The sequence below is a fragment of the Talaromyces marneffei genome, chromosome 4, assembly GCF_009556855.1.
Source record: "Talaromyces marneffei chromosome 4, complete sequence".
Lineage (NCBI taxonomy): Eukaryota > Fungi > Ascomycota > Eurotiomycetes > Eurotiales > Trichocomaceae > Talaromyces > Talaromyces marneffei.
The window spans coordinates 1139700-1163146 of record NC_072351.1 but is presented as its reverse complement, the minus strand read 5'-3'; the positions used below and the strand labels follow the sequence as shown (position 1 = coordinate 1163146).

The window sequence follows — 23447 nt, the reverse complement described above, 5'->3', positions numbered from 1 at the left end:
TTTTAGTCTGGTTAGTTATCCAGAGCTAGGGGGGGGGGGGTTCTCTTCGCTTCTTTCCACCATTCCGCCGCGATCTGATTGCACAATGCCGCAATCGACATATCGCCAAGGATATCAAAAACCGGAACATCTACCGAAAACTCCTTAACAATCCAACTGCGCAGATCGACCGCTGTCAGCGAGTCTGCACCAGCGGCATGTAGCGGTTTATCTACGTCTAGTTTGTGCTGCGGTGTCAACGTCAAGCGGCAAAATCGATCGGCGAGGGCACCGGTGATGATTTCTCGGATTTGGGGGATGGAGTGAGCCTGCGTCAAGGCAGTGTGGATGCTCCGCCTGTTGTCGTAGTCTCTGGAGGTATCGGAGGCAGGATCGATTGTGCTGTCGTCTTCGGAGTTGTCTTTGTATAGTGTATGGCTCCAGAGCGGTTGGCGAAATGTCGCTGGCGTTTCGATATCTCGGCCGGCGTGTAGTGAAGGGGGCACGATCCCCGATGCGACTTGCGATGGAAGACGCTCCAAGTCCAAGCATGGGTCACAGAAATATTCAAAGAGGGACACTATCTCCGACTGGGTCAGGGGTGAGTAGAGACCGGTCGACTTCAATCTTTTGACTAAATCCTCTCTGGCAGCGAGGAGACCGAGGCCGCTCGTACTGATGATTCCGAGGTCCAGTGACACTGCCTTTTCGCCGATTGATAGACGGTATCTGGCTAGAGCATCCTGGAAAGTGTTCCCAGCAGCATAGTTGATCTGTGTAGCCTGTCCCAAAACACCAGTCATCGATGATGCCAGGATGAAGAAATCCAACTTTTGCGGGAGAAGACTATGCAGATTCCAAGACCCCTGAACTTTGGACTTGGTAGCGGCAGTCCAGTCCTCGAGGGTCATTTTTTCATATGTGATGTCCTTTTGTTTTTCAAAATTCACGGATTAAAACTCATATGTTCGTTGTATCGTGGATAAAGGGGGTTTCTTACCTTCAAAACTGCAGTAGCCTGGATACAACCCTTGATCGGGGGCATCTTATCAGAGCAATAAAGCATCACATCTTGGAGCGCCGATTTGTCTGATATATCGCAAGCCGGAGCATACACCCAAGTTCCCTTTTCTTCCAACTCGTGTATAAAAGTTTTGGCATCTTCTGTACGAGGCCCAGAGCGGGAAAGGAGTATGAGGTGACACGCGCCGCGAGACACCATCCATTGGACTATGGATTTTCCTAGCCCTCCTAGTCCTCCTGCAACGAGGTAGGCTGAATGTCGATCGAAGGAGTATGACGAATTGATTGGACTCGTGACCTGATTTCGTGGACAAAGGAAGAACGGTTATTAAAACAAAAGAAGTAGAATTTTGGACAAAAGACAACAAACAATAACTCACTGTAATCACGTCTCGATTATCAAGTTCAATGACAGCTCTTGCTTCTTTACCAGCATTCGCAGGTATTAAAACGCCAGAGGAAGCATTGGCGAGGCTGAATGATTGGACTTCCGGCAAAGCGTCGACCACAGATCGGTCTACTAGATATTGTGATGGCATCTGAGGCTGGTCATGAACCCAGCTTCGAAAGACTTGTTCCATGTCGATAAGCTTGAATGAGATATTTGCAGGTAGAGATAAGATATCCTTTTTGGCATTATGCGTGCTGGCTGCGATGCTGATTATTTGACCAAATGGTGAGACGCATTGCGCAAGGTCAGAAATATCAGATGTACTCGTGAAGTCAACCACCACAGTTGCGCAACCTGCTGGAAAGCAAGAGCCAGACATGCTGACACATATTGTCACCCCACCAAAGAGCTTCTGCAGATTGTTCCTGTCTTCCATGGTAGGAACTGTGACTAATATCTTGTAACCACGGCCGGTGAGCTGGTTGATTACCAGTTTAGCAACTCGAGTATGACCCCCATGAATCAGCACCACATCTTCCTTGCATATACTGATGACCCTTTGAACTAAATGACTGACGGTCAAGAGATCGCGTGGGAGTGTGGCAGCTTCAACAAAGGACACCGAGTCTGGTATGCGAACGAGACACGTTTCTCGCACTTGTATATTCGATCTGGGCAAATCGGGACTGTATGCGCAGACCCGATATCCCGGGAGAAGAGACGAGTGAGAGCCAGTCCTTGTTATTACTCCGGCATACTCCCTTCCAGGCTCCGTCTCACTGTATTCTCTCAAGAGCGAAGATTCATCGGCCCCAAGACCAATCGCACGAACTTCGATTTCAACATCATCCACCTGCAATACCGCGTCGGTGCATTCATCTTGTCTTATCAGCAAGGAAGAATCTTGTAGCTCAAGTGTAAATGGTCTTGCAGCCTCCAGCGTCTTTGTTTCTGTCTTCTTTCCAGAGATTACCTGGCTCATAGCGGCGTCGGTTTGGATCCGGTTTATATGTAATACCCCTTCAAGCATTCTGTAGTCCTCCAGTTCATTGGGATTAGCAGCATTTCTCAGGACTTGGATAAGAACGGAGACGATATTTGAGACGGTCGATGCTTGTGAAGTCTCTCTTACAAAGCCCTCTAGAGCTAATGTCGTCAGTTTCGACTGGGGCTGCTCGGTATTGAAGACCTTGGCAAACCCGTCAATCATGCCATGACTTGGGTCAGGGGTGCGCCCGCCTCCATTTGACACCCAAAGTATGTTTCTAGAACTCAAAAGTAGATGCTTCAGCAAGGGGAAGTTCTCGTTGTCTAAGCGAGAAAGAAGGGCTTTCTCGCCGGCATCGAACAGGGTGACTATTGCTGAATTGCGCGAAACAATACCTTCTTGAACCGAATCTGCTGACAACGTAATAATACGGGTGGCATGGAAGCCATGAGTAGATAGTTGGGCAATGATAGCCTCTGCTAGATCCTGTTGCAAGGATGAGCCTGGCTCCACGACAACGGCCAGCTCTGCGCACGCATTCTTGTCTTCTCCCGATCCCTCAGCGGTTGCGCAAATGATACTCATCAAATGAGATTCTTGGTCTGCGTAATCTCTAAGGCGCAAGTCGGCCCCAGAAAACCCACTCAGGCGAAGCAAGGTATCCCATCGCGCTTCGTCTACTACGGGGCTCATAGAGCGGCCATCTTCCGTCGCCGGCCACCATCCTGGAAGAAGCCCAAACACAAAGGATGTTGGGATGCTATCTGGGCGCACAACTTCGTGTAATATCAACTTGCCACCACGTTTGAGCAGTCTTCTCAAGCCACGGAGTGTCCTTTCAAGATCTGCGGTCACATGCAAGACATTGGACGCCACGATCATGTCAAATGCCCCCTGCTCAAATCCTTGCTCAACTGGATCTTTCTCAATGTCAAGAATAGTAAAATCCATTCTGCGCTTGTGCTTTTCAAATTGTTTCTGTGCTCTTTCAAAAAAGGCAGGGGAGATATCTGTAAAGTAGTATTTGGCGAAGTTGCGTGCACCATCGTCCCCCGACAGAGCATTCAGAATATGATCCGTAAATGACCCCGTACCGGCACCAACCTCTAGAATAGTCATATTTGGATGTTTGAATGAGAGGTCATTGAGATACACCGCGAGCTTCTGGTAATATATCGAGCCAAACGATTGGTTCCGGTAGAAACTCTCGACATTATTGCCCGTGAATAGCAACTGGACAATGTCTACACTCCCTCGCAGGACATTCAAAGCATTATCTGCAACCTGTAAGAAAAATCTACCCATTTGCCCTTGTTCTTCAATGCGGGATCGCAAACAACTGTTGGACTCGGTGGGTGGTAGAGCCATCTCATCGGACTTGGACAGCTGCCAGTCTATCCACTGCATGTATTGGCGGAGATGTAGTTTCTCTGGGACGAAGCTCTTGGAGCTCAGGGATTCTTTAATCTCTTGCATTTTCAGGTATAGATATGCCCGTAGGGCTGATGTAAACTGTTTTGGCCCTGATACATCTGGTCCACATATGCAATCCAGTCGCTTCAGCAGTACATCCGCCGGGATCATGTCTACGTCGGCTCTGGTACGGAAGGTGTACCAGAACTGTTCATTGCTAGATACATTCGGAATGCCGCTGATAGAGTTCATAGAATACCTTGCATTGTTTGGTGAAGAAGGTGAAAGAATCGTGGTTGTCTGAAGACCCTCCAACACCAGTCGCAGATGCTGATTATCCGCGCTCAGCCCGAACACCGAGTAGGTCTTGTTGCGAGGAGTATCTAAATCAAGTCTTGCAGACGCAAGTATGGACTTATCTGACGGATACAGTCCTTCATTGGATATCCAAATCCTATCTATGGCGGAGATTTCTTGTGTAGGTATTTGACTAGAGCCCTTTGCGTCAAGGGTCAATAGTGCGAGCTGCATGAATGAATCGAGAGACGCAGGATGAATCATGGATTCTGCGTTGGCAACGGATATGGATAAAGGTCGGTTAAGGCATATGGAACCCACAACGGTTGTTGTGCGGTCATGTGCGACAGTGCAGATTCCTTGAAAAGAAGATCCGTAGTCAAAGCCGCATCTTTTGAAGTTGGCGTAAACGTCCGACGCATTCATCGGATATGTGCAAGCTTGTTCTCTCGAATCCCAGCAATCTTGATACTGGGACGGTTCCAACCATGTTTTCATCCTTTTGGGTGAATGTTCTGTTACCTGATTTTCCTGATAATGGACCTGAAGAGTTCCACCGCAGTTCTCGCTCCAAATGCCAGCCGCAACGGAGTAGACAGTAAAACACCAAGCGGTATGTTGCGTGGAGAGATTTGATTTGATAGGGTTGAGCCTCAATCGTGTCTCAAGGTCTGTAGAGCTGGAGGATATTGGTATTATAGACTGGAAGCGGACATTGCGCAAGGTAAAACCTGTAATACTAGTGCAGTCATCTACAAGTTGAGACGCCCCTTTCAACGCCATGCAGATCATTGCCGAGGCAGGGTATATCGACTTTCCATTGACTGTATTGTCCAGAAGCCATGGCATTTCGGTGACTTGCACGTAGCAACGCCATTCAGGCGCTAGAGGATTCCAATCTCGGGCTCGGGTCCCCAGTAATTCGACATAACCATACGGACGAAGGCGATAGTTTCTGCTCAAGGGACTTTCGGCCCAGAACTTTGTTGAGTGGTCAAAGGGGTAGGCCGGCGTGTCAGTAAGATTGATGCAATTCTTGGCTGAGGAATCATGTCTTGGGTCGTTCACACGACGTATATCTACCGGGAATCCACGGCAATGAAGATTTCCAAGCAACTGCAAGAGTGACAAATCGGCCGGACGGTTATGAATCAATGAAGGCAGGTAAGTAAGGTCGCAACCTCGTGGCATGATATCAATGTTTTCCTGAATTGGAAGACGCAAAGCTGCGCGTGGCCCAATCTCGATAAGACAGTCCACGACAATAGCCTGCCCATGGCTTCCATCGATTTTTTTGCGTAAAGCGCCGATCGAATCTCGACAGAGGCGTTGGATAGCTTGTGAGAAAAGGACCGGCGAAAGCATGTTGGCTACCCAGTAGCTTGCTTCACGGGCTCTCTCTCCACTGACCTCATCACCTGTGACAGAAGAGATCATTCTAACATTTGATGATGATGATGATGATGATGATTCTGCCACCTGCAGGCAATCAAATACCTGCAAACAGTCTTTGGCAATGGTTTTCATCTGAGAGGAATGATATGCAACAGGTGTTTTCAATCGTGTCGTGAAAATATTGTCTTTTTGAAGCACACACTCCAATTTTTCGATGTGCTCTTTGTTTCCGGATACTGTTACGTTGGACGGACTGTTGATACAGCCGATGACTAAATTGAAGCCTTCAGTCTGGCAGCGAAGAAGTTCAAAGTATTGCTGTATCTGAATCTCCGATAATGCCACTGCTAACATTGCTCCCTTGATATTGTTTTCTCTGGTTTGAATGGAGGAGACGAGCGATCCGCGATGGAATGCAAGCTTGAGAGCGGAGATTCTATCAAAAAATCCTGCACAGTAACTGTGAAAATTTGGATATAGCCAAACGATTAGCTCAATGAATTTTAATGACCTCTTGTGGAGAGTTCAATCTGAACATCAGACGTACGCTGCGGCAATCTCTCCCATCGAATGGCCAACGACCGCCACTGGCTTCACTCGAAATGATCTCAATAAATCCACCAAACCAATCTGTATAATTGCAGTCAACGCTTGAGATATGTGAGGGGAGTTGATGTTATATTCATGTTCATTCATTAGCAATTCCTCTACATTACTGTCAGCAATTGGGACCACAAAACTAGACTTAAATCGACGACCTTACCTTGAACAGACCAAGCACAACCCAGAGTTTGGTATAAAGATTCAGCTTCCATGACAACATTCAGAAATTCGGGGTATACGAGGAGCTCACGCGCCATCCCATGCCACTGAGCTCCTTGACCAGTGAATACAAAGGCTAGACGGGGTGCAAGACTTTTACTTGGCCTGCCTTCAGAGACTGACTGTGTAATCCTTTTAAGATCGGAAGATGATGACACGACAGCATAAGACTTCCATAAGAATGAACTTCTTCTGGAGTCAAGTGTATAGGCCACATCATCGAGCCATGACGGCTCGTTGTTCTCTCCTTTAATGCGAAAGTACGATTCCCAATTGGCCAGCAGCTGCTTCAGGGACTGTTCATTTGAAGCTGACCAGCAGAGAAGTTTGGGGGTATGTAGTGAGGGTGATGTGCACTCCATCCCAAGGTCGAACCGTTGGTGATGGCCAATTGTGGTTTTATGGGTCGCAGGATCCAACAGCGTTCGATGATTACCCTGCAATTGATGTCGTCTGAGATAACTATGTGTGTCATCAATCACAATATGACAGTTTGTTCCTCCAAAGCCAAATGAATGTAGGGAAACCCGCCTTACATCCAGGGAACATGGCCATGCTTCTATTGGCGAGGTCGGCATTGCTATGAAGGAATCATAGGCTGCAAGCCTTTGTTCCAGCTTTTCAAAATTGGCATTAGGGGGAACGATGCCAGTTTCAGCAACTATAATAGCTTTTATAAGTCCTGCAATACCACTAGCTCCTTCAAGATGACCAATATTTGTTTTCACTGCACCAACGTATAACGGACTTGAGCTGTCTCGGTAATGGCGAAAACAATCAGCGATTGCAGCTATTTCTATAGGGTCTCCTATCCGTGTGCCTGTGCCATGAGCTTCTATGAACCTGGTGTGCCTCATAGTGAGACCTGCCTTTCCATAAGTCTCACGAATTAATTGAGCCTGTGCCTTTTGAGATGGCTGGGTAACTCCAGGGGTATACCCGTCTTGGTTTGATCCCGAGGCTCGTATTACGGCACGAATTGTATCGTTGTCCCGAATGGCGTCTGAAAGCCTTTTCAATACAATCACACCGATACCTTCCCCCCTAGAATAGCCGTTGGCACGGTGATCAAATGCATAGCAGCGTGAATCTGGTGATAGGATGTGCATGTTGCTCAATATCGTGCTGTAGTCGGGATCTAAGATCAGGTTGGAACCAGCAGCAATACTCATATCAACAGATCCACTCCTAAGCATTTGGCAGGCATGATCTACCGCCACAGCACTGCTAGAGCAGGCTGAATCCACATTGTACGAGGCACCGCGAAGATCAAAAAACCAACTGATCCGATTTGCTAGCATCGTTTGGGCTGCACCCACAGCTGCGTACCGAGGGAGCCTGTCGGCATCTCTGAGCAACTGTAGGAAGTAATCGTTTGAAAAACAACCCGTATGGACCGATGTGCGAGAGCCCCAAACGTCTTCAAGTCGTACACCTGCATTCTCTAGCGCATGGAATGTGGTTTCTAAAAGGAGACGCTGCATTGGGTCCATAGCGGCGGCATCAGAAGGTTTTATCGAGAAGAAATCGGCATCGAAATACCCAAGATCCTCAGCAATAAAGTGGCCTCCACGCGAATTGAGAGAATTTTGCCGACTTGGATTAAAGAATCCCGCAATGTTCAGACGGTCATTGGGATAGTCAGTCATAGCGTTCCGTTTCTCTACGAGCATCTTCCAGAAGGCTTCGACAGAGGTTGCATCTTGGGGAAACTTGAATGCAAGGCCGCATATAGCAATTGGCTCTAACAGGCTTTCGTCTTCATCTCGGTCAGGAGTGAGTCGAGTAAGATTCTGCTGTTCATGCCCGTTACTAGACATATTGCCAGACATGTGAGATCAATTGATCTTCTGGAAGATTCTTTTTGATTTCGATCTTGATGGCTAAGTGTGTAGGAGGAATGTCATGTAATCTTACTGGAGGGTATAAAGGGTGTTTTGCGAAGTACAGTGATTACCAACAAGAAAAAGGTATAAATAGGGCAGTCGAACCCCCCCCCCCCCCCCCCAGCTGACCACTATCTTCTTTCGAAAGTTGAGTTCCTTGTTTCTTTGTCTCTTCAATTCAGCAGCCTGGCCATTTGGTCTGGGATATTTAGCGGCTACTTAGCGTACTTTCGAGATGCATTTCTTATGCCTTCATGGCGCAGGGACGAACAGCGGGGTGAGGATTCCCTGACCAACTCGGTTGTATGACGTTTACTCACTGTATCACACGAACCTAGATCTTTGAAGCGCAGACAGGTAATGTGCCCTCGTTTGGGCCGAGTTTCTGCAGAAGGCATTCTGATATACAATATATTCAGCCGCTCTACGTTATGAGCTCGGAGGCGATCATACATACGATTTCGTTGAGGGAGTGATGCAGCTGCCAAAGGCCTCAGGTATGATGAAATAATTACTTGATTTCTGCACGAAGCTGAAGCGAATGGCTAACTCGAACATACAGCGATCGACAAGGTTGTTACAGGTGACCTTGGCTATTTTGGATACTACAAACCCAATGACTGCAACTCGTTCCACAAAGCCCTTGATGATCTGGAGCTTTTCATCCAGAAGGAGGGTCCTTTTGATGGTGTCATTGGCTTTTCACAGGGAGCTTCTCTAGCTAGCGCACTTCTTTTGCGAAATTGGAGCTCGGGTAGTGGTGAATCGGATGCTCATGGGACTCCAACAGCGAATGAACCACCCTTCAAGTGTGCTGTGTTCTTATCTGGATATTCGCCATACGATTATACATGCATACATGTGCAGCAAATGCAAGGATCTACCATATCTATTCCGACGGCGCATATCTGGGGCGTGAACGAGCGAGGTGACTCAGGAGGTCCACCAGCATTGAAGCAGCTTTGTAATCCTCAAATTGTGTTCTTCCACGAGCATGAGGGTGGCCATGAGGTGCCAGGGGCAAGGAACAAACCAGATTTGATTGAAAGTGCCAATATTATTAAACGCATGCTAACAAGGCTGTAAAGATATTGTACCTGTTAGTGAAATGGGTTGAGGGATATTTCACGCTTAGTTGCACTTGATGCAGTCAAGATCAAGATAGTTTCAGCAAAAAGGCAAGGAATAAAGATGTTCAAGGTCGGACGAGGATCGAATATGCGCCGATGTTTCCATGATACGTAATCCTAGATATAGCTATCCACAGACGAGTTCCGATATTGCCATCGGTTATGCACATTGATTCGTTGAAAGGGCGCTGCAGAAAGAAAGATAAGGCCCGAGCATAAGATTCAATTGGCCTGTCTGTCATGTGAAGTTGGGTTTTCATTTCAGCAATGTTAGTGCCACGACCAGTGCTTTCCGAAGGTAGATTGGTTCGCAATTCTTCATTGCAACAAGGGACATCGAACAATAGACATCAAACAATGGACATTGAACATTGGGCATCGGACATTGGGCATCGATCAATAGATGTATAGCAGTGAATGATAATGTCTGAGCAGGGAGCTTATGCGAGTCTAACAGTGGTTATTTCCTATGACAGGGGAGTATATTTGTGGCACAGCGGACCAATCATTGCACTTTTCCAACTCCTCACACCAATAGACCAATAGTTAAACTTCCCAGTTGAGCTCATCACCTCGTGAGAGATGGATATTCGGAATGAGTTGACAAGGAGTTGACAGTGGAAAAATGCCTCGCTACTAGGTGCGTTATTTCCAATGTTCACTCGTTTATGCGGGTTCTTGTGGAACTGGTGTCTAAATAATTAACACTCGTGCAGTTTCTATTCTTTTTATAAAAGTACACCGGGCAGGTTAAATTTGCAAACTTTCTATTGCCTACTCTGGTTGACCCCGGTGATTTCCCTAGTACGGTGGGCCTTACAAGGGTTGGGATCCTTTAGGCGGTCAGGATAATATGGCTTACCGCCTGCCTAATTTATTTATTACTAAACCTTTAGTATCCTATCCGTACGCGCTCCAGGACGCGATTTACAGAGTAAATAATCAATCAATAATATGCCTACCACCCCAGAGCCTACTACAGCCCCAGAAGCTGCCCCAGAAGGTGCCCGAGAAGCTGCTTCTGGAGGAGAATCGAAGCCCTATTCTACACGTCTTAATAGGGATGACCGTATTCGCATATTAACACTACGAGAAGCTGGTTTTACCTATCTACAAATCGCTTCACAGCTTCATATTACTCATGACTAAGTTCAATATACGTGTCAAAGCCAACAAGCTACACCTAAAAAGGCTCGAGGCAGGACTCCAAAGCTCTCGGAAGAAGATGTTGACCGGGTTATTGATTGGATAAGCTCTTCAAAACGTACGCGCCGTATGCCTTATTATAAGGTAATACGTGAGCTTGATCTTCCTATTGGAGCTACCGCATTGGCTCGAGCACTTAAAAAGAGAGGATATACGCGTTGCAAAGCCCTACGAAAGCCTCCTCTATCAGATGAGCATAAACGTGTACGTTTAGCATGGGCTCTTGAGCATGTTAATTGGACAATTGAGCAATGGAATCGAATCCTTTGGACTGATGAGACGTGGGTTACCTCAGGCTTCCATAAAAGAATCTGGGTCACTAGAAAAGCTGGTGAAGAGCTAGATGATACGTGCTTACGTACATCCGTAGCCCGGAAACGTGGATGGATGTTTTGGGCTTCATTTCATGGAGATATCAAGGGCCCATGTCTATTTTGGGAAAAGGAATGGGGCTCAATTGGCTCTGAGAGCTATTGCGAAAGGACCGTACCCATTATTGATGGATATATTCGTTTAAATCGACAACAATCAATATATCTCCAACTTATGCAGGATGGAGCTCCGGGGCATGCGAGTAAAGAGACCAAAAAGGAGCTTCAAGAGCGGAATATCTATCCAATTTACTGGCCGGCTTTCTCCCCTGATCTTAATCCAATTGAAGTGGTATGGAATTGGATGAAGGATTGGATCCAGGAACAATATCCTAATGATGAGCAGCTTTCTTATGATCGATTACGTGAGGTTGTACGCGCTTCTTGGGATGCCTTACCGGAGCAATTTCTCAAGGATTTGATTGATTCTATGCAGGCTAGATGTCAAGCTGTAATATTGGCCGAAGGTGGCCATACAAAATATTAGCTTAGTAAGCAAAAATTACATGGCAGAATCTATTGGCACCTAACCCCTGCAAGAAAAATCGTACTAGGGAAATCACCGGGGTCAACCGTAGTAGGTAAACGAGCCTGCGCAAAGAAGGAAAGAAAGCCTGGTATGGTCCGGACGCAGCGGAGATGCGAGAGTCAGACACCAGAGTAGCCCAATCAGGCGTCGAGGGCTTATCTTTTTGGCTTTGACTATTTTTTATGGCCCATGCTCGCCAAGCCTTTTAGGGCATAGTGTTGATAACGACCTCGATAACGCTCGTCTCTACTCCATTCAGCACGTCGGATTGATTCTATGTACGGTTGGTAATGTAAATTCTTTCTCCTCGCGATTTGGATTCGATATGACCCCATCAGAATTTTGGATAGCCGCCAGATTAAAATATACGAGCTGGAGGCTGAGAAGGAATAATCACATCACTGATATTCATGCCCGGCTCGGAAGATATTCTCCTCAGATATCCTTTGTACTCACATCGGTCTCAGCCCTCGAGAGGGTTGGTCTCCCGCTCTGCTTTGTCGAAGGACTGCTCCGTTTAGAAATCGTTGATTGTAATTCATACCCCAGAGAAAATAACCAAGAGATCAGAGTCACCACAACTGATGTCATGCGTCGAACCACGGAGTGACACCGTGACACCCAGACACACGTGGATACCCTCCATACCCCAGTCCGTGCAGAAACGCGCTTATCTTGATGGTCGATGACTCGACGACTGGTCATGCTATAGATCGAAACGATGTCGCTGTAAGAGAGGATGGTTGAATTTCTAATGAGAATAGAATTCTCGGGCGGCGATTGGTGGAAACGGCATAGATAAGAACGACGATTAGGTTGGCCAATCAGTTGGGGGGTTTGACGATTGAGCCAGGCGGATGGGCTGACGCGTTTGGGAGTTCGAAACTTCGTATCTTTCGATGCAGGTACCTACTCGTGGTCTCCAGAGTTCATATCCATACACATTCATCAACAAGCGAGGCTAATCACTGACTAGTCGCCGATTGCTTTCAAAGTTTCAATGAATGTCCTCATGCAAGAAACACTGACGATCGAATCGAGCAGGATCAACGACGCTTTCCCTGCACCGGACATGCGATGCGCCTATGAAGGGCGGCAGCAGGTGATAGACTCTCATAATGCCTGCAATATTGATGCTATACATATTCAATTGCCAATAGACTGAGTGCGCGGATCTTCAGGATTGGACCAGCAATTTTCCGAATTCCAATAGACTGAACAGATCCACAGTAGACCCCCAGCGTAGTGGAGATGCCTAGAATGGCCCCATCCGACCCTTGGTTCCCAGCCGAGCTTAGTAGACATTGGCAAATTCCACGCTATCTTCGCTTTCGAGAAAAAAGAAACAGCGATGAAAATTAGTCAATTGGATCTGTTATCTCTTGGCATGATAGTAGTGGAGTCCCCATTCATGACGGCTTCCCGCCGTAGCCCATCAGAGCACAGAGTCATGGCTCGTAGTCTGGTTTGCTCCGCGATATTATCGCCTCCTAATGTTGCTCCATGAGGTAACTCTGTCTCTTTATATATCCCTGCGTCGTTCCTTCCTGTTGCTCTCCTCCACTCTCCATCTCGACTCCAACCCTCGACACACCTTCAACAGTCCACCTGCTGCGCGGGCGTTCCCTCTCTTCGCTTTGAGGATTCGACTACCTGATCTCGAGACACCGTTCATTCGACTGTCAATTGAGAGTACTGTACTAATATAACGCCATGTCGGACAGCGGCAACTACGTTCCCCTGGTCCCTTATAATGGGACCACGGCTACCGGTGGGGATTCTTACAATGACGATCTCAACCTCTTCTACAATGTACGTCTATGGGTCGAAGTCGAAGATAGCGAACCGCGCTGACAAACGCATCTAGGCCGGTGACATTGCATGGATCATTACTTCCACTGCTCTCGTCTTGCTCATGATTCCCGGTGTTGGGTAGGTCAACTATCATCGTATCCACGATGAACTTGTGTCTAATTCTGGGTGGTCTTTTAGTTTCTTCTACTCCGGTTTGGCTCGTCGTAAATCAGCCCTCTCCCTGATCTGGCTATCCATTATGTCCGTCGGTGTCATCTCCTTCCAATGGTTCTTCTGGGGCTATTCCCTCGCCTTCTCTCACTCTGCCGGCAAGTACATCGGAGACTTGAGCAACTTTGGTTTCAAGGATGTCTTGGGTGCTCCCTCTGTTGGTAGCGCCAAGATTCCCGATCTTTTGTTTGCTATCTACCAGGGAATGTTCGCTGCTATTACGTGAGTAACATCTGCTTGAACCCACTGGGAAGGGGCCATGCTAACGAACATTCACAGTGTTGCGCTTGCTGTTGGCGCTGTCGCTGAGCGTGGCCGCATGCTTCCTTGTATCGTCTTCATGTTCGTCTGGTCCACCGTCATCTATGATCCCATTGCCTGCTGGACCTGGAACCCATCCGGTTGGGTCTTCCAGCTTGGAGGCCTCGACTTTGCTGGTGGTACTCCCGTGCACATTTCCTCTGGTGCTGCCGCTCTCGCCTACTCCTTGATGCTCGGCAAGCGCCGTGGTCACGGTACTCACGAACTCAACTACCGCCCTCACAATGTCACCCACGTTGTCATCGGTACCGTCTTCCTCTGGGTCGGATGGTTTGGATTCAACGCGGGTTCTGCCTTGAGTGCTAACCTCCGCGCCGTCATGGCCGCCGTTGTCACCAACTTGGCTGCTTCCGTTGGAGGTGTCACCTGGTGTCTCCTCGACTACAGACTCGAGAAGAAGTGGTCCACCGTCGGTTTCTGCTCCGGTGTCATTGCTGGTCTCGTTGCCATTACTCCTGCGTCTGGTTTCGTCCCAGCCTGGTCCGCTGTTGTCTTCGGTGTTGTCGGTGCTGCTGCTTGCAACTACGGTACCAAGCTCAAGTACGTCATGGGCATTGACGATGCTCTTGATATTTATGCTGTCCACGGTATTGGTGGTATTGTCGGAAACCTCCTTACTGGCATCTTCGCTGCGTATGTCTCGTATCATCACCAGCCATCTTGAATAGTGAACTAATCTTTGAACAGTAACTACATTGCTCACCTTGACGGCGCTACCAAAATTCCTGGAGGATGGCTCAACAAGAACTACATCCAGCTTGCTTACCAGTTGGCCGACTCCGTCAGTGGTCTTGCGTACTCCTTCTTCGGCTCTTGCATCATTCTCCTCATCATCAATTTCATTCCCGGTCTTAGCCTTCGATCAACCGAGGAGGATGAGATCATGGGCATTGACGATGCCGAGATTGGAGAGTTTGCTGTAAGTTTCCTCTCTATTATACGCTGTCGTACACGATTACTAACGAACTTCTGCAGTATGATTACGTTGAGATCACTCGCGATGTGATTGGAGCCACTGAGGGAAGCTCTGTTCCCGTCAGCAAGGTCAACTCCATTGACCGAACTGTTGAAGAATCCAAGGTTTAAATTGCATCAACCACCTGAATAAAAAAAAAAAAAACTCCCTCCTTGGTCTGTCATTTGTGGAACGCTTATAATTATTCCTTCTTTGCCTTTATTTATTCAGTTCTCTTGTATTTATCGTCGCATCAGGATGGTGTACTTGTCGATACACTCTTGTTACTAGAGTTCATATATTTTACTTAATTACTTCAGGATAGATACCCAATCAACGATTATTATGTCAATCTGTCCAATATTGTAAATCTAGATATGAAGCAAACTCTGGTAGAATGTAGGAAGAGATAACTACTGAATGTGAGCAGGTCATTGGTCAATTCCATCTCCATCCCAGTCCGGCAAGTGCAATTAGGAAGCTCAAGGCTCAAGCTCCCTCGGCCCCACTAAACCTCAAACTCCTACTTCAAGAGTCCTACAACTTCATCCTTGTCTATTTCAAGCCGAATACCTTTCAACTTATCGCGATAGCACTATTATATTTACACCTCATATAGAAATCCATACATCTTCCATACGGTACCGCTGAGTGAACCAAGACAGTCAACCGCAAACATGGCGGAAGAAGAACACGCAGCAACGGCTTCAGCAGGCGGTTTCCCTACAGATCCAGCAGATTTCGACAGCGATCCGCGCATCTCATTCTCGAAGCTCGATAATAAATTCATCCTGGAGACGGAAGATGGTCAGGAATATGGATATGATACTGCTCTGAAGCGATGGGTGCAAACTGTACGTCTAGTCGCATGGACTAGAAGACTCTTGACAATGACTGAATGACGTAACTGATTACTGGGTTATCTAGATCGACGATGCTTTACTGGAACAACAGCGACAAGCGTATAAAGTCGAGGGAGTGGATGAGACAGAAGAAATGACCCGATCTGAGTTGCGAAAGAAGAAACGGAAACAGCCAGATGATGTGAGCGGGACCCAGTCATCGCATTTTCTACGTCTACTCTGAATAAATTTATTAATTGTCTATAGGAAAACGGCCAGAAGCAAAAACGACAACGCGTCAACACCGCCGTATACATCACCTCCATCCCCCTCGATGCAACCCTCGACGAAATCCGCGACGTATTCTGCAAATGCGGCGTAATCGCCGAAGAAATTGACAGCGGCCGACCTCGCATAAAAATGTACATGGATGACTCAGGAAACTTTAAGGGGGAAGCGCTCGTTGTCTACTTTCGACCAGAGTCGGTGAATCTAGCGATACAGATGTTAGATGAGTCGAACTTTAGGATAGGACAGTCTGGTCCGTTGGGGCCGATGAAGGTGCAGGCGGCGGATTTTTCGTATAAGAGTCAGCAGGACGCGCCTACGAATACGAATATGAGGGATAAGAAGAAGATTATGAAGAGGACGCAGAAGCTGAATAGGTAAGTCATTCGAAGAAATCCTTTTTAAATTTAGTGTCTGACGGTTTGTTCAATAGTAAACTTGCCGATTGGGATGACGACGAGCCTTCTGCGCTTCCAGATACCAGTTCGCGATTCGATAAAGTGGTGGTCTTGAAGCATATGTTTACGCTAGAGGAGATTGAGGTACGAGTGTCTTGTGACGGGGCATAGGCGAGCAGCGGCTAATGTCTACTTATAGGAAGATCCTGCCGCCATTCTTGATATCAAACAAGATATTCGCGACGAATGCTCCAAGCTAGGAGATGTTACAAACGTGGTTCTCTACGACAAAGAGCCTGCAGGAGTTGTGACGGTGCGATTCAGTGATCCAGATGCTGCCAGGCAATGTGTGAAAGTAGGTTGGCATTTCTTGTTGCAATTCATCGCTTTACTAACGATCGTCTCAGACAATGGGAGGCAGATTTTTTGGCGGCACCCAAGTCGTCGCATATATTGCCGACGGCTCAGAGAAATTCAAAAAGACCAATGAGAAGCGCGCCGCGTTGGAAGATCTGGCTGAAGGGCGCGATGCCGACGAAGAAGCAGATCGGCTGGAAGGGTTTGGATCCTGGCTGGAGAATCAAAAGGAGAGCGAGCGGGTGGTGGAAAGTTTTGCTCGATGAGGTCTATATCAGATAGAGCGTTGTATTGTATTGTCTTAGATATGATATGAATGTACACCATGGGCTGATTGTACGTACACTGTACGGAGTAGTTGATTTTCCAGGGACGGTGTCTAATCTCTAAGTCTTGGCCTAGAGCTGGTGGGGTTACATGCTAAGTTAGCTTGATCAACAATTGCTTACTCCGAAGTGTCCGTCGCCGAGGCTTGCACCAACAGGGCATAGCTGATTGGCTAGCGCGGTCAATGTTTTCCTGTGTGTCTCTCTCTGTACCGTGTACTCCGTACACTGGCTACGAATAATGTCTCAAATGTTCACTTGTAGCAATCAGCTGTTCAATCTGTCGATGATATCCAATACTCGACAAGTAACACCCAGTATTGTAGTACTCCGGAGCAAACGGTCGAATTATTGATCGAGAAAACACGCGGACGATTGAATGTTTATTTGTTGTGCCCGACGCGCTAACCGCATCCGCTCTGGGGCGCCCCTGAGTGGCTCCTGCTTTCGTGCACGTCTCTCACTCGCTCTTCCCTTCCTGACCGCTCTGTTAGACTCTTACTATTTCCCTCTCGACCTTCTCCTCTTCTTCCCTTCCCTCTTGTCCCATATCATCGTTTTTTTGAATACCCTCCCTCATCTGTCCCATTATCCATCTTCCTCATTTCCATCCACATCCTTCAATATGCGTGAGATTGTAAGTCGTCCTTTCCCCTCCGTTCCCCTCTTTGACGCGTCTCGGGTATTCGTGTTTTGCACAACCCCCTGACCACCCCACTTTGTCTCTGCTCTGGTATGTGTGTTGGAAATGCTACATTGTGCTAATCGATGCTTCTTTCTCGATATAGGTTCACCTCCAGACCGGTCAGTGCGTAAGTATTATCGATGCCATCCTCATGGAATGCTCGCTTTGTCGAAGTGGAAAATAAATATTAAGATCGGGCCATAATAGGGTAACCAAATTGGTGCTGCTTTCTGGTGAGTTTGGCTCTCAACAAACACATCACAACTTTCAGTCACTTGTCGCGACAACACGCTGACTCTTTTCCAGGCAAATCATCTCCGCCGAGCACGGCCTCGACGGCTCCGGTGTGTAAGTATTACACGATTCAAATCCAGCTACAATCCGACAATTATCTGATGATCAACAGCTACAATGGCTCCTCCGACCTCCAGTTGGAGCGTATGAACGTTTACTTCAACGAGGTGCGTCAGACCCTTCCACCTAATAAACCGAAGACGAACTCATCATCATCGATATAGGCTTCCGGCAACAAATATGTCCCCCGTGCTGTCCTCGTCGACTTGGAGCCCGGTACCATGGACGCCGTCCGCGCTGGTCCTTTTGGTCAGCTCTTCCGTCCCGACAACTTTGTTTTCGGTCAGTCCGGTGCTGGTAACAACTGGGCCAAGGGTCACTACACTGAGGGTGCTGAGCTCGTCGACCAAGTCGTCGATGTCGTCCGTCGCGAGGCTGAGGCCTGTGACTGCCTCCAGGGTTTCCAGATCACTCACTCTCTCGGTGGTGGTACTGGTGCCGGTATGGGTACACTCCTCATTTCAAAGATCCGTGAGGAATTCCCCGACCGTATGATGGCCACTTTCTCCGTTGTCCCATCTCCCAAGGTGTCCGATACCGTTGTTGAGCCTTACAACGCCACTCTCTCCGTTCACCAGCTCGTTGAGCACTCTGACGAGACCTTCTGTATCGACAACGAGGTATGCTTATTATAGACGCAGTCAAATCCAGTGTGTTGAGACTAACGAAATAGGCTCTCTACGACATCTGCACCCGTACCCTCAAGCTCTCCTCTCCTTCCTATGGTGACTTGAACCACCTCGTTTCCACCGTCATGTCCGGTGTCACCACCTCCTTGCGTTTCCCTGGTCAGCTCAACTCTGATCTCCGCAAGTTGGCCGTCAACATGGTTCCCTTCCCTCGTCTCCACTTCTTCATGGTCGGCTTTGCTCCTTTGACCAGCCGTGGATCTTACTCTTTCCGTGCTGTCACTGTTCCTGAGTTGACTCAGCAGATGTACGACCCTAAGAACATGATGGCCGCTTCTGACTTCCGTAACGGTCGTTACCTCACTTGCTCTGCTCTTTTGTATGTTCTCTCCTCTCGACGATATCAGACATAGTACTAACTTTCTACAGCCGTGGTAAGGTCTCCATGAAGGAGGTCGAGGACCAGATGCGCAACGTCCAGAACAAGAACAGCAGCTACTTCGTTGAGTGGATCCCCAACAACGTCCAGACCGCTCTCTGCTCTGTTCCTCCTCGTGGTCTCAAGATGGCTGCCACTTTCGTTGGTAACTCCACTGCTATCCAGGAGCTCTTCAAGCGTGTCGGTGACCAGTTCACTGCTATGTTCCGTCGCAAGGCTTTCTTGCATTGGTACACTGGTGAGGGTATGGACGAGATGGAGTTCACTGAAGCCGAGAGCAACATGAACGACTTGGTCTCCGAGTACCAGCAGTACCAGGATGCCTCCATCTCCGAGGGCGAAGAGGATTAGTAAGTTCCCTGTCTTGTTAATGGTGTAGTTGATTCTAACATGCAATACAGTGCCGAGGAGGAGCCCCTTGAGGCTGAGGAGTAAATTCAGTTTGCTTGAATCATCAGCATAATACCCTCTGATTCTTTTCTTTCTTTCACTTGATTCTTAGCAACATGCAGACCAATAGCTAAAAAAAATTCAATGTGTCGATACATTCATCCGCTGATGTTAGTTTGTGTGATGTATTTACTGTTGTCAGACAGAGTAATTAATTAACAATTCATGAGCGTTCTGCCTGCAATATCATCCAAGTCTATACATTAAGTTGTCAGCTGCTGAGAGGTTAGGTAGAATATGGTGAGTAAAGATGATACGTTCCTAATCAAATCATAAGCGCTTCATCTATCGTGAATTAAGCATAACAGCTAACAACATCATTAAGTGTAAACAGAAAGAATACATTCATGGAACAGCGACGCTAAACCAGCCTCCCATTGTCAAGCACCGTGTGTATGCATGTCGTCAAGGTCATGGCACAGAAAAAAGAAAAAGAAAAAGTCATCGAGCTTTGCTATACTCGGGACGGAACTAGAGGAAAGGACACTGCCCTGTCCTCTCCTTCTCCATAGTCTTCATTTCCCGCTCCAGATAGTCCTTGCCCTTACGTTCAAACTGTTTTGGGCCCATATCCCTCAAGTCATATCCCTGAGGATGGTACTTGTCTCCCTGATCACCCGGCAAGGGGAAGCGCATGATACGCGCCACAATCGCAGATGGACTCAACCATCTATTCCACAGCGTGGGCTTGACATAGAACGGCTCCGCAGTCCAGTTCGTGACGTGATACGCACCGGTTTGTCGGTCTGGCTTCTCGGTAAAGGCGACATGACGCATGAACTCTGGTCGAGGGAGACAGAGGTTCTGGAGGAAGAGTTTGCGTGCTTCAAAGGCGAGCCAGAACATATTCTCTACGACCCGGGGAGCGCGAGGGTAGAGCATCGCATTACGGAGACGGTCGTCCATCATGGATGAGACGAACCAGTTGCCTATGAACTTGAATGGACGCGGAAGAGCGTAGGTGAGGATGGCGGTTGTCTGGTCGGCGGTGTCTCTGTTTGTTTGTGCGGAGACCATGGCTTTCTTCTCGTATTCCTGTGCCCAGGTGGTAATCTCCTCAAGCCAATGGATTCCATCCGTGTATCCGCTGGCAGGGGTACCATTGGTATTCCCAGATTCGGCAGCCGCTTTAGCAGAAGGGAGGAAAGCAGCATAGTCAATACCCAGAGCATCGCCGACGGATTTCCAAAACACGCCCATGGCGCAGCGCTCCAGGTCCGTGGCCGACCGCCATTCGTACAAATTGATAAAACGGATGGGCTCCGTCGCAAACAGAGAAAGTGTGTAGAGCATGTCCTCTTCGCGGACGGATCCTGATTTGCGATAGCCATTGTGCAAATACTTTGTGCGAGCAAGTCCGATGCGAGAACGCACTGTGGCCGGGCTGTGGACTATGAACTCGCCGATCAGGACGCAGGTGTCTACGTAGCGTTTGCCGGAGTACATATTGTTGGAGAATTGCTTTGTCTTCATCAATGTGCTTGAGATTGTGGGGATTCCATATGTCTATCGAGCATGTTAGTGTAAACGGCGCTTAAAGCGCAGGAGGGAAGGGAGGGCATACGCGGAAAAGTGCAAATTGAAGACTCTTCTCAACCGTGAACGGAAACTCATATTGAGCCATTGCTCGCTGAATCTCCCAGGCTTCGTGGTCCGTCATCTTTGCCATCGAGGCACGAGTACGATAGTTATAATGTGCCTCGAGCTGATTGATTCGACGATACCGAAGCGAGCGGACAAGAAGAACATATGTTCCCAGGACCAGGGAAATATAGAGGGCCAGCTCTGATGTGGATAGCTGCTGGATTGAGGAGATGGTCTCCCGAAGATAGCTTGGAATTCTTTCCATTATCTTCATACGGATTGCTCTGAGGTTGAATTGCTCCAAGGTGAAGCCAAGGTTGGGAATCCATTTGAGTGCTTGAGATGAGCCGGTGAGGAGAGGGAGGAAGATGTTTGAGGAAGGAAGCGAAGGGGGGAAGAGGAAGGAGTGATTGAGGTTCTCATAACATGCGTTGGCCATGTTTCAATGTTATTTCTATGGCTCAACCTTGGGATAATATATGGTTCCAAGGTTGTGCGCTCAAGGCAACACCTCTGAAAACTATTGTCAATCTCGTTCTGTCAACGATAGTCTCAACAGAACCAGGATCCTCAATCAGATACGAGGCAACTCTAAATGAAGTCAGCTATTGAAATGTCATCAAGTGTCAACAAAAAAAAAGAAGGAATCAAGATATTTATATACCTTCCCACACGCTCGGATCAAACGTCCCTAAGGCTCACACGGAGGATTTCGTACCATTCAAGATCTCTCCGGGTATATTTCCATCAGAGCAAACCCACATGTATGGCAGGTTATAACACCCTAAAATATATCATCTAGATTAAAAGGACGCTAGAGCATGCGTTCAACCACTGCACTGTCAACTTTAGTCTGGGAACTGCCATGCATAAAGCACAAACCTAGATACGTAGGGACTAAATCTAGAAAAGAGTCAGTCCGTAGCCCCAACAAACCGTGGGACTAAATAAGTAGAGCTGTACTTGGTATTTGTGAAAAGTAGTCTACAATCTGGTTGGCCGGAGAATTAAATAACATATCGACACGACAAAGCGCCTAATTAGGTAGTTAATGTCTATCAGCCTCGCACTTCGGCGAGCCGAACCCGCTCCACCTTTTTTGACCTCTGATTTCAAATGGACAGTGGGTTTGGCATATCCTCCCTGTTTTTGGTTTTTTTTTTTCTCTGTCTCTCTCTCGCTTGTATATGCCGATGCAGCACACAATGTATACCCGTTATGTATGCGTAGATAGTGGGGGTAACACCTTCATTTCTTCTGTCTTCCTCATATTCCAGGTTTAATTCCAAACCATCTACGTACTACATTCAGTCGATATGAGAATGTGGCAAATGGGAAACACACACACCACCACCCTCGGCGTGCGGCACCCTCGACTTTTACGCGCTGATTCTAGGTGTGTCTAGGTATGAAAGACGACATGGTTCTTGAGCCAACCAGATAACAACATCGGGATTGTATTGGCAGAGGCATAGGCAGAAGCAGAAACCGAGACCGAAAAAATACATACACTGGAAGATTGATATGACTCGAATCGCATCACACGAGGGGTGAACCCCTGCCCTGCATAGATAGGAGCTGCTAGCCAGCTGACTTATACAGACAGGGCTGACTTTTATCTCGTTTCCCTTTTCCTTGGGTCCTTGGTGTCTAGGCAGATGGGATTGAAACCCCAGCGCTTAAAAGTGGTTGTATATATATAAGTTATTGGTAGAAACTTGATGAAATTTGGTGCTCTTCCCTGTCAACTTCTTCTCGCCGACTTAAGGCGTCCAAAGGTGGGCATGGAAAAATAAGTACTTCCTTTTTTGGGAATCATGACCCGAATTGGAAATTTACCGCTTTTTAGTGGAAGAGCCCGGCGGCAACACAGCGCTTGTAAGTGACTTCTGACTTGGTAGGCAAACAATAAATAAGTTATGTATGTTTGGTCTGTATTCTACACTGCATGTTGAGACATATAAACTACCCCGAGTAAGTAAGAACCGCCTAAGTTAATGTATAATATGAATCTTAAAGCACCTAGGCGGCGCAGCTCGAGTCCATCCCACCACCAACATTGATACCTCACTGACACAACCCAGGATGACTTTCAAGGATATGACATTTTCTTCTCGAGAAGCCAAGGATCTGTGCCATAATTTTTTTGTCGCTTCCTGCATGATGCGATGCATCTCAATGTACATATCTGTGTCAGACTGTCAAATTGCGGGGTGGATCTATTAGCGGTCTGATTCGCAGAGCAGTAATAGCCATAACAGGAGAAATGCACAGCAATCATGCCCTTATTTTCCGCGGTGTTTTTCCCCTCTACTTCATTCGCAGTGATATTCCATGTCCCATGGCGTGTGTACGCCGTAGCAA

The 23447-nt window shown here is 47.6% G+C and overlaps 7 protein-coding genes across 7 annotated transcripts; 5 read left to right on the top strand and 2 right to left on the bottom strand.

The window, feature by feature from the left end:
• Positions 1-11: 11 nt before the first annotated feature.
• On the bottom strand, positions 12-8128 carry EYB26_005483 (uncharacterized protein; the record flags this gene model as incomplete). The annotated part of the gene is made up of 5 exons (XM_054264768.1): positions 12-908; positions 980-1300; positions 1383-5946; positions 6034-6193; positions 6250-8128. 5 exons carry the CDS (start codon positions 8126-8128, stop codon positions 12-14), a joined length of 7821 nt encoding a protein of 2606 aa, XP_054120743.1.
• Positions 8129-8429: 301 nt separating this feature from the next.
• EYB26_005482 (uncharacterized protein) lies at positions 8430-9280 on the top strand (the record flags this gene model as incomplete). Its single annotated transcript, XM_054264767.1, has 4 exons — positions 8430-8471; positions 8533-8551; positions 8614-8691; positions 8757-9280. The coding sequence occupies 4 exons, from the start codon at positions 8430-8432 to the stop codon at positions 9278-9280; spliced, it is 663 nt and encodes a 220-aa protein (XP_054120742.1).
• Positions 9281-10278: 998 nt separating this feature from the next.
• EYB26_005481 (uncharacterized protein) lies at positions 10279-10873 on the top strand (the record flags this gene model as incomplete). The annotated part of the gene is made up of 3 exons (XM_054264766.1): positions 10279-10423; positions 10475-10734; positions 10826-10873. The coding sequence occupies 3 exons, from the start codon at positions 10279-10281 to the stop codon at positions 10871-10873; spliced, it is 453 nt and encodes a 150-aa protein (XP_054120741.1).
• A 2270-nt stretch (positions 10874-13143) lies between these two features.
• On the top strand, positions 13144-14862 carry EYB26_005480 (uncharacterized protein; the record flags this gene model as incomplete). The annotated part of the gene is made up of 6 exons (XM_054264765.1): positions 13144-13242; positions 13298-13362; positions 13423-13677; positions 13735-14409; positions 14464-14695; positions 14752-14862. 6 exons carry the CDS (start codon positions 13144-13146, stop codon positions 14860-14862), a joined length of 1437 nt encoding a protein of 478 aa, XP_054120740.1.
• Positions 14863-15408: 546 nt separating this feature from the next.
• Positions 15409-16882, top strand: EYB26_005479 (uncharacterized protein; the record flags this gene model as incomplete). Its single annotated transcript, XM_054264764.1, has 6 exons — positions 15409-15585; positions 15659-15775; positions 15841-16238; positions 16295-16403; positions 16459-16614; positions 16667-16882. 6 exons carry the CDS (start codon positions 15409-15411, stop codon positions 16880-16882), a joined length of 1173 nt encoding a protein of 390 aa, XP_054120739.1.
• Positions 16883-17567: 685 nt separating this feature from the next.
• Positions 17568-19484, top strand: EYB26_005478 (uncharacterized protein; the record flags this gene model as incomplete). Its single annotated transcript, XM_054264763.1, has 9 exons — positions 17568-17579; positions 17731-17754; positions 17835-17860; positions 17934-17975; positions 18034-18088; positions 18146-18601; positions 18655-18989; positions 19040-19399; positions 19451-19484. 9 exons carry the CDS (start codon positions 17568-17570, stop codon positions 19482-19484), a joined length of 1344 nt encoding a protein of 447 aa, XP_054120738.1.
• Positions 19485-19970: 486 nt separating this feature from the next.
• Positions 19971-21522, bottom strand: EYB26_005477 (uncharacterized protein; the record flags this gene model as incomplete). The annotated part of the gene is made up of 2 exons (XM_054264762.1): positions 19971-21005; positions 21064-21522. The coding sequence occupies 2 exons, from the start codon at positions 21520-21522 to the stop codon at positions 19971-19973; spliced, it is 1494 nt and encodes a 497-aa protein (XP_054120737.1).
• Positions 21523-23447: the final 1925 nt, after the last annotated feature.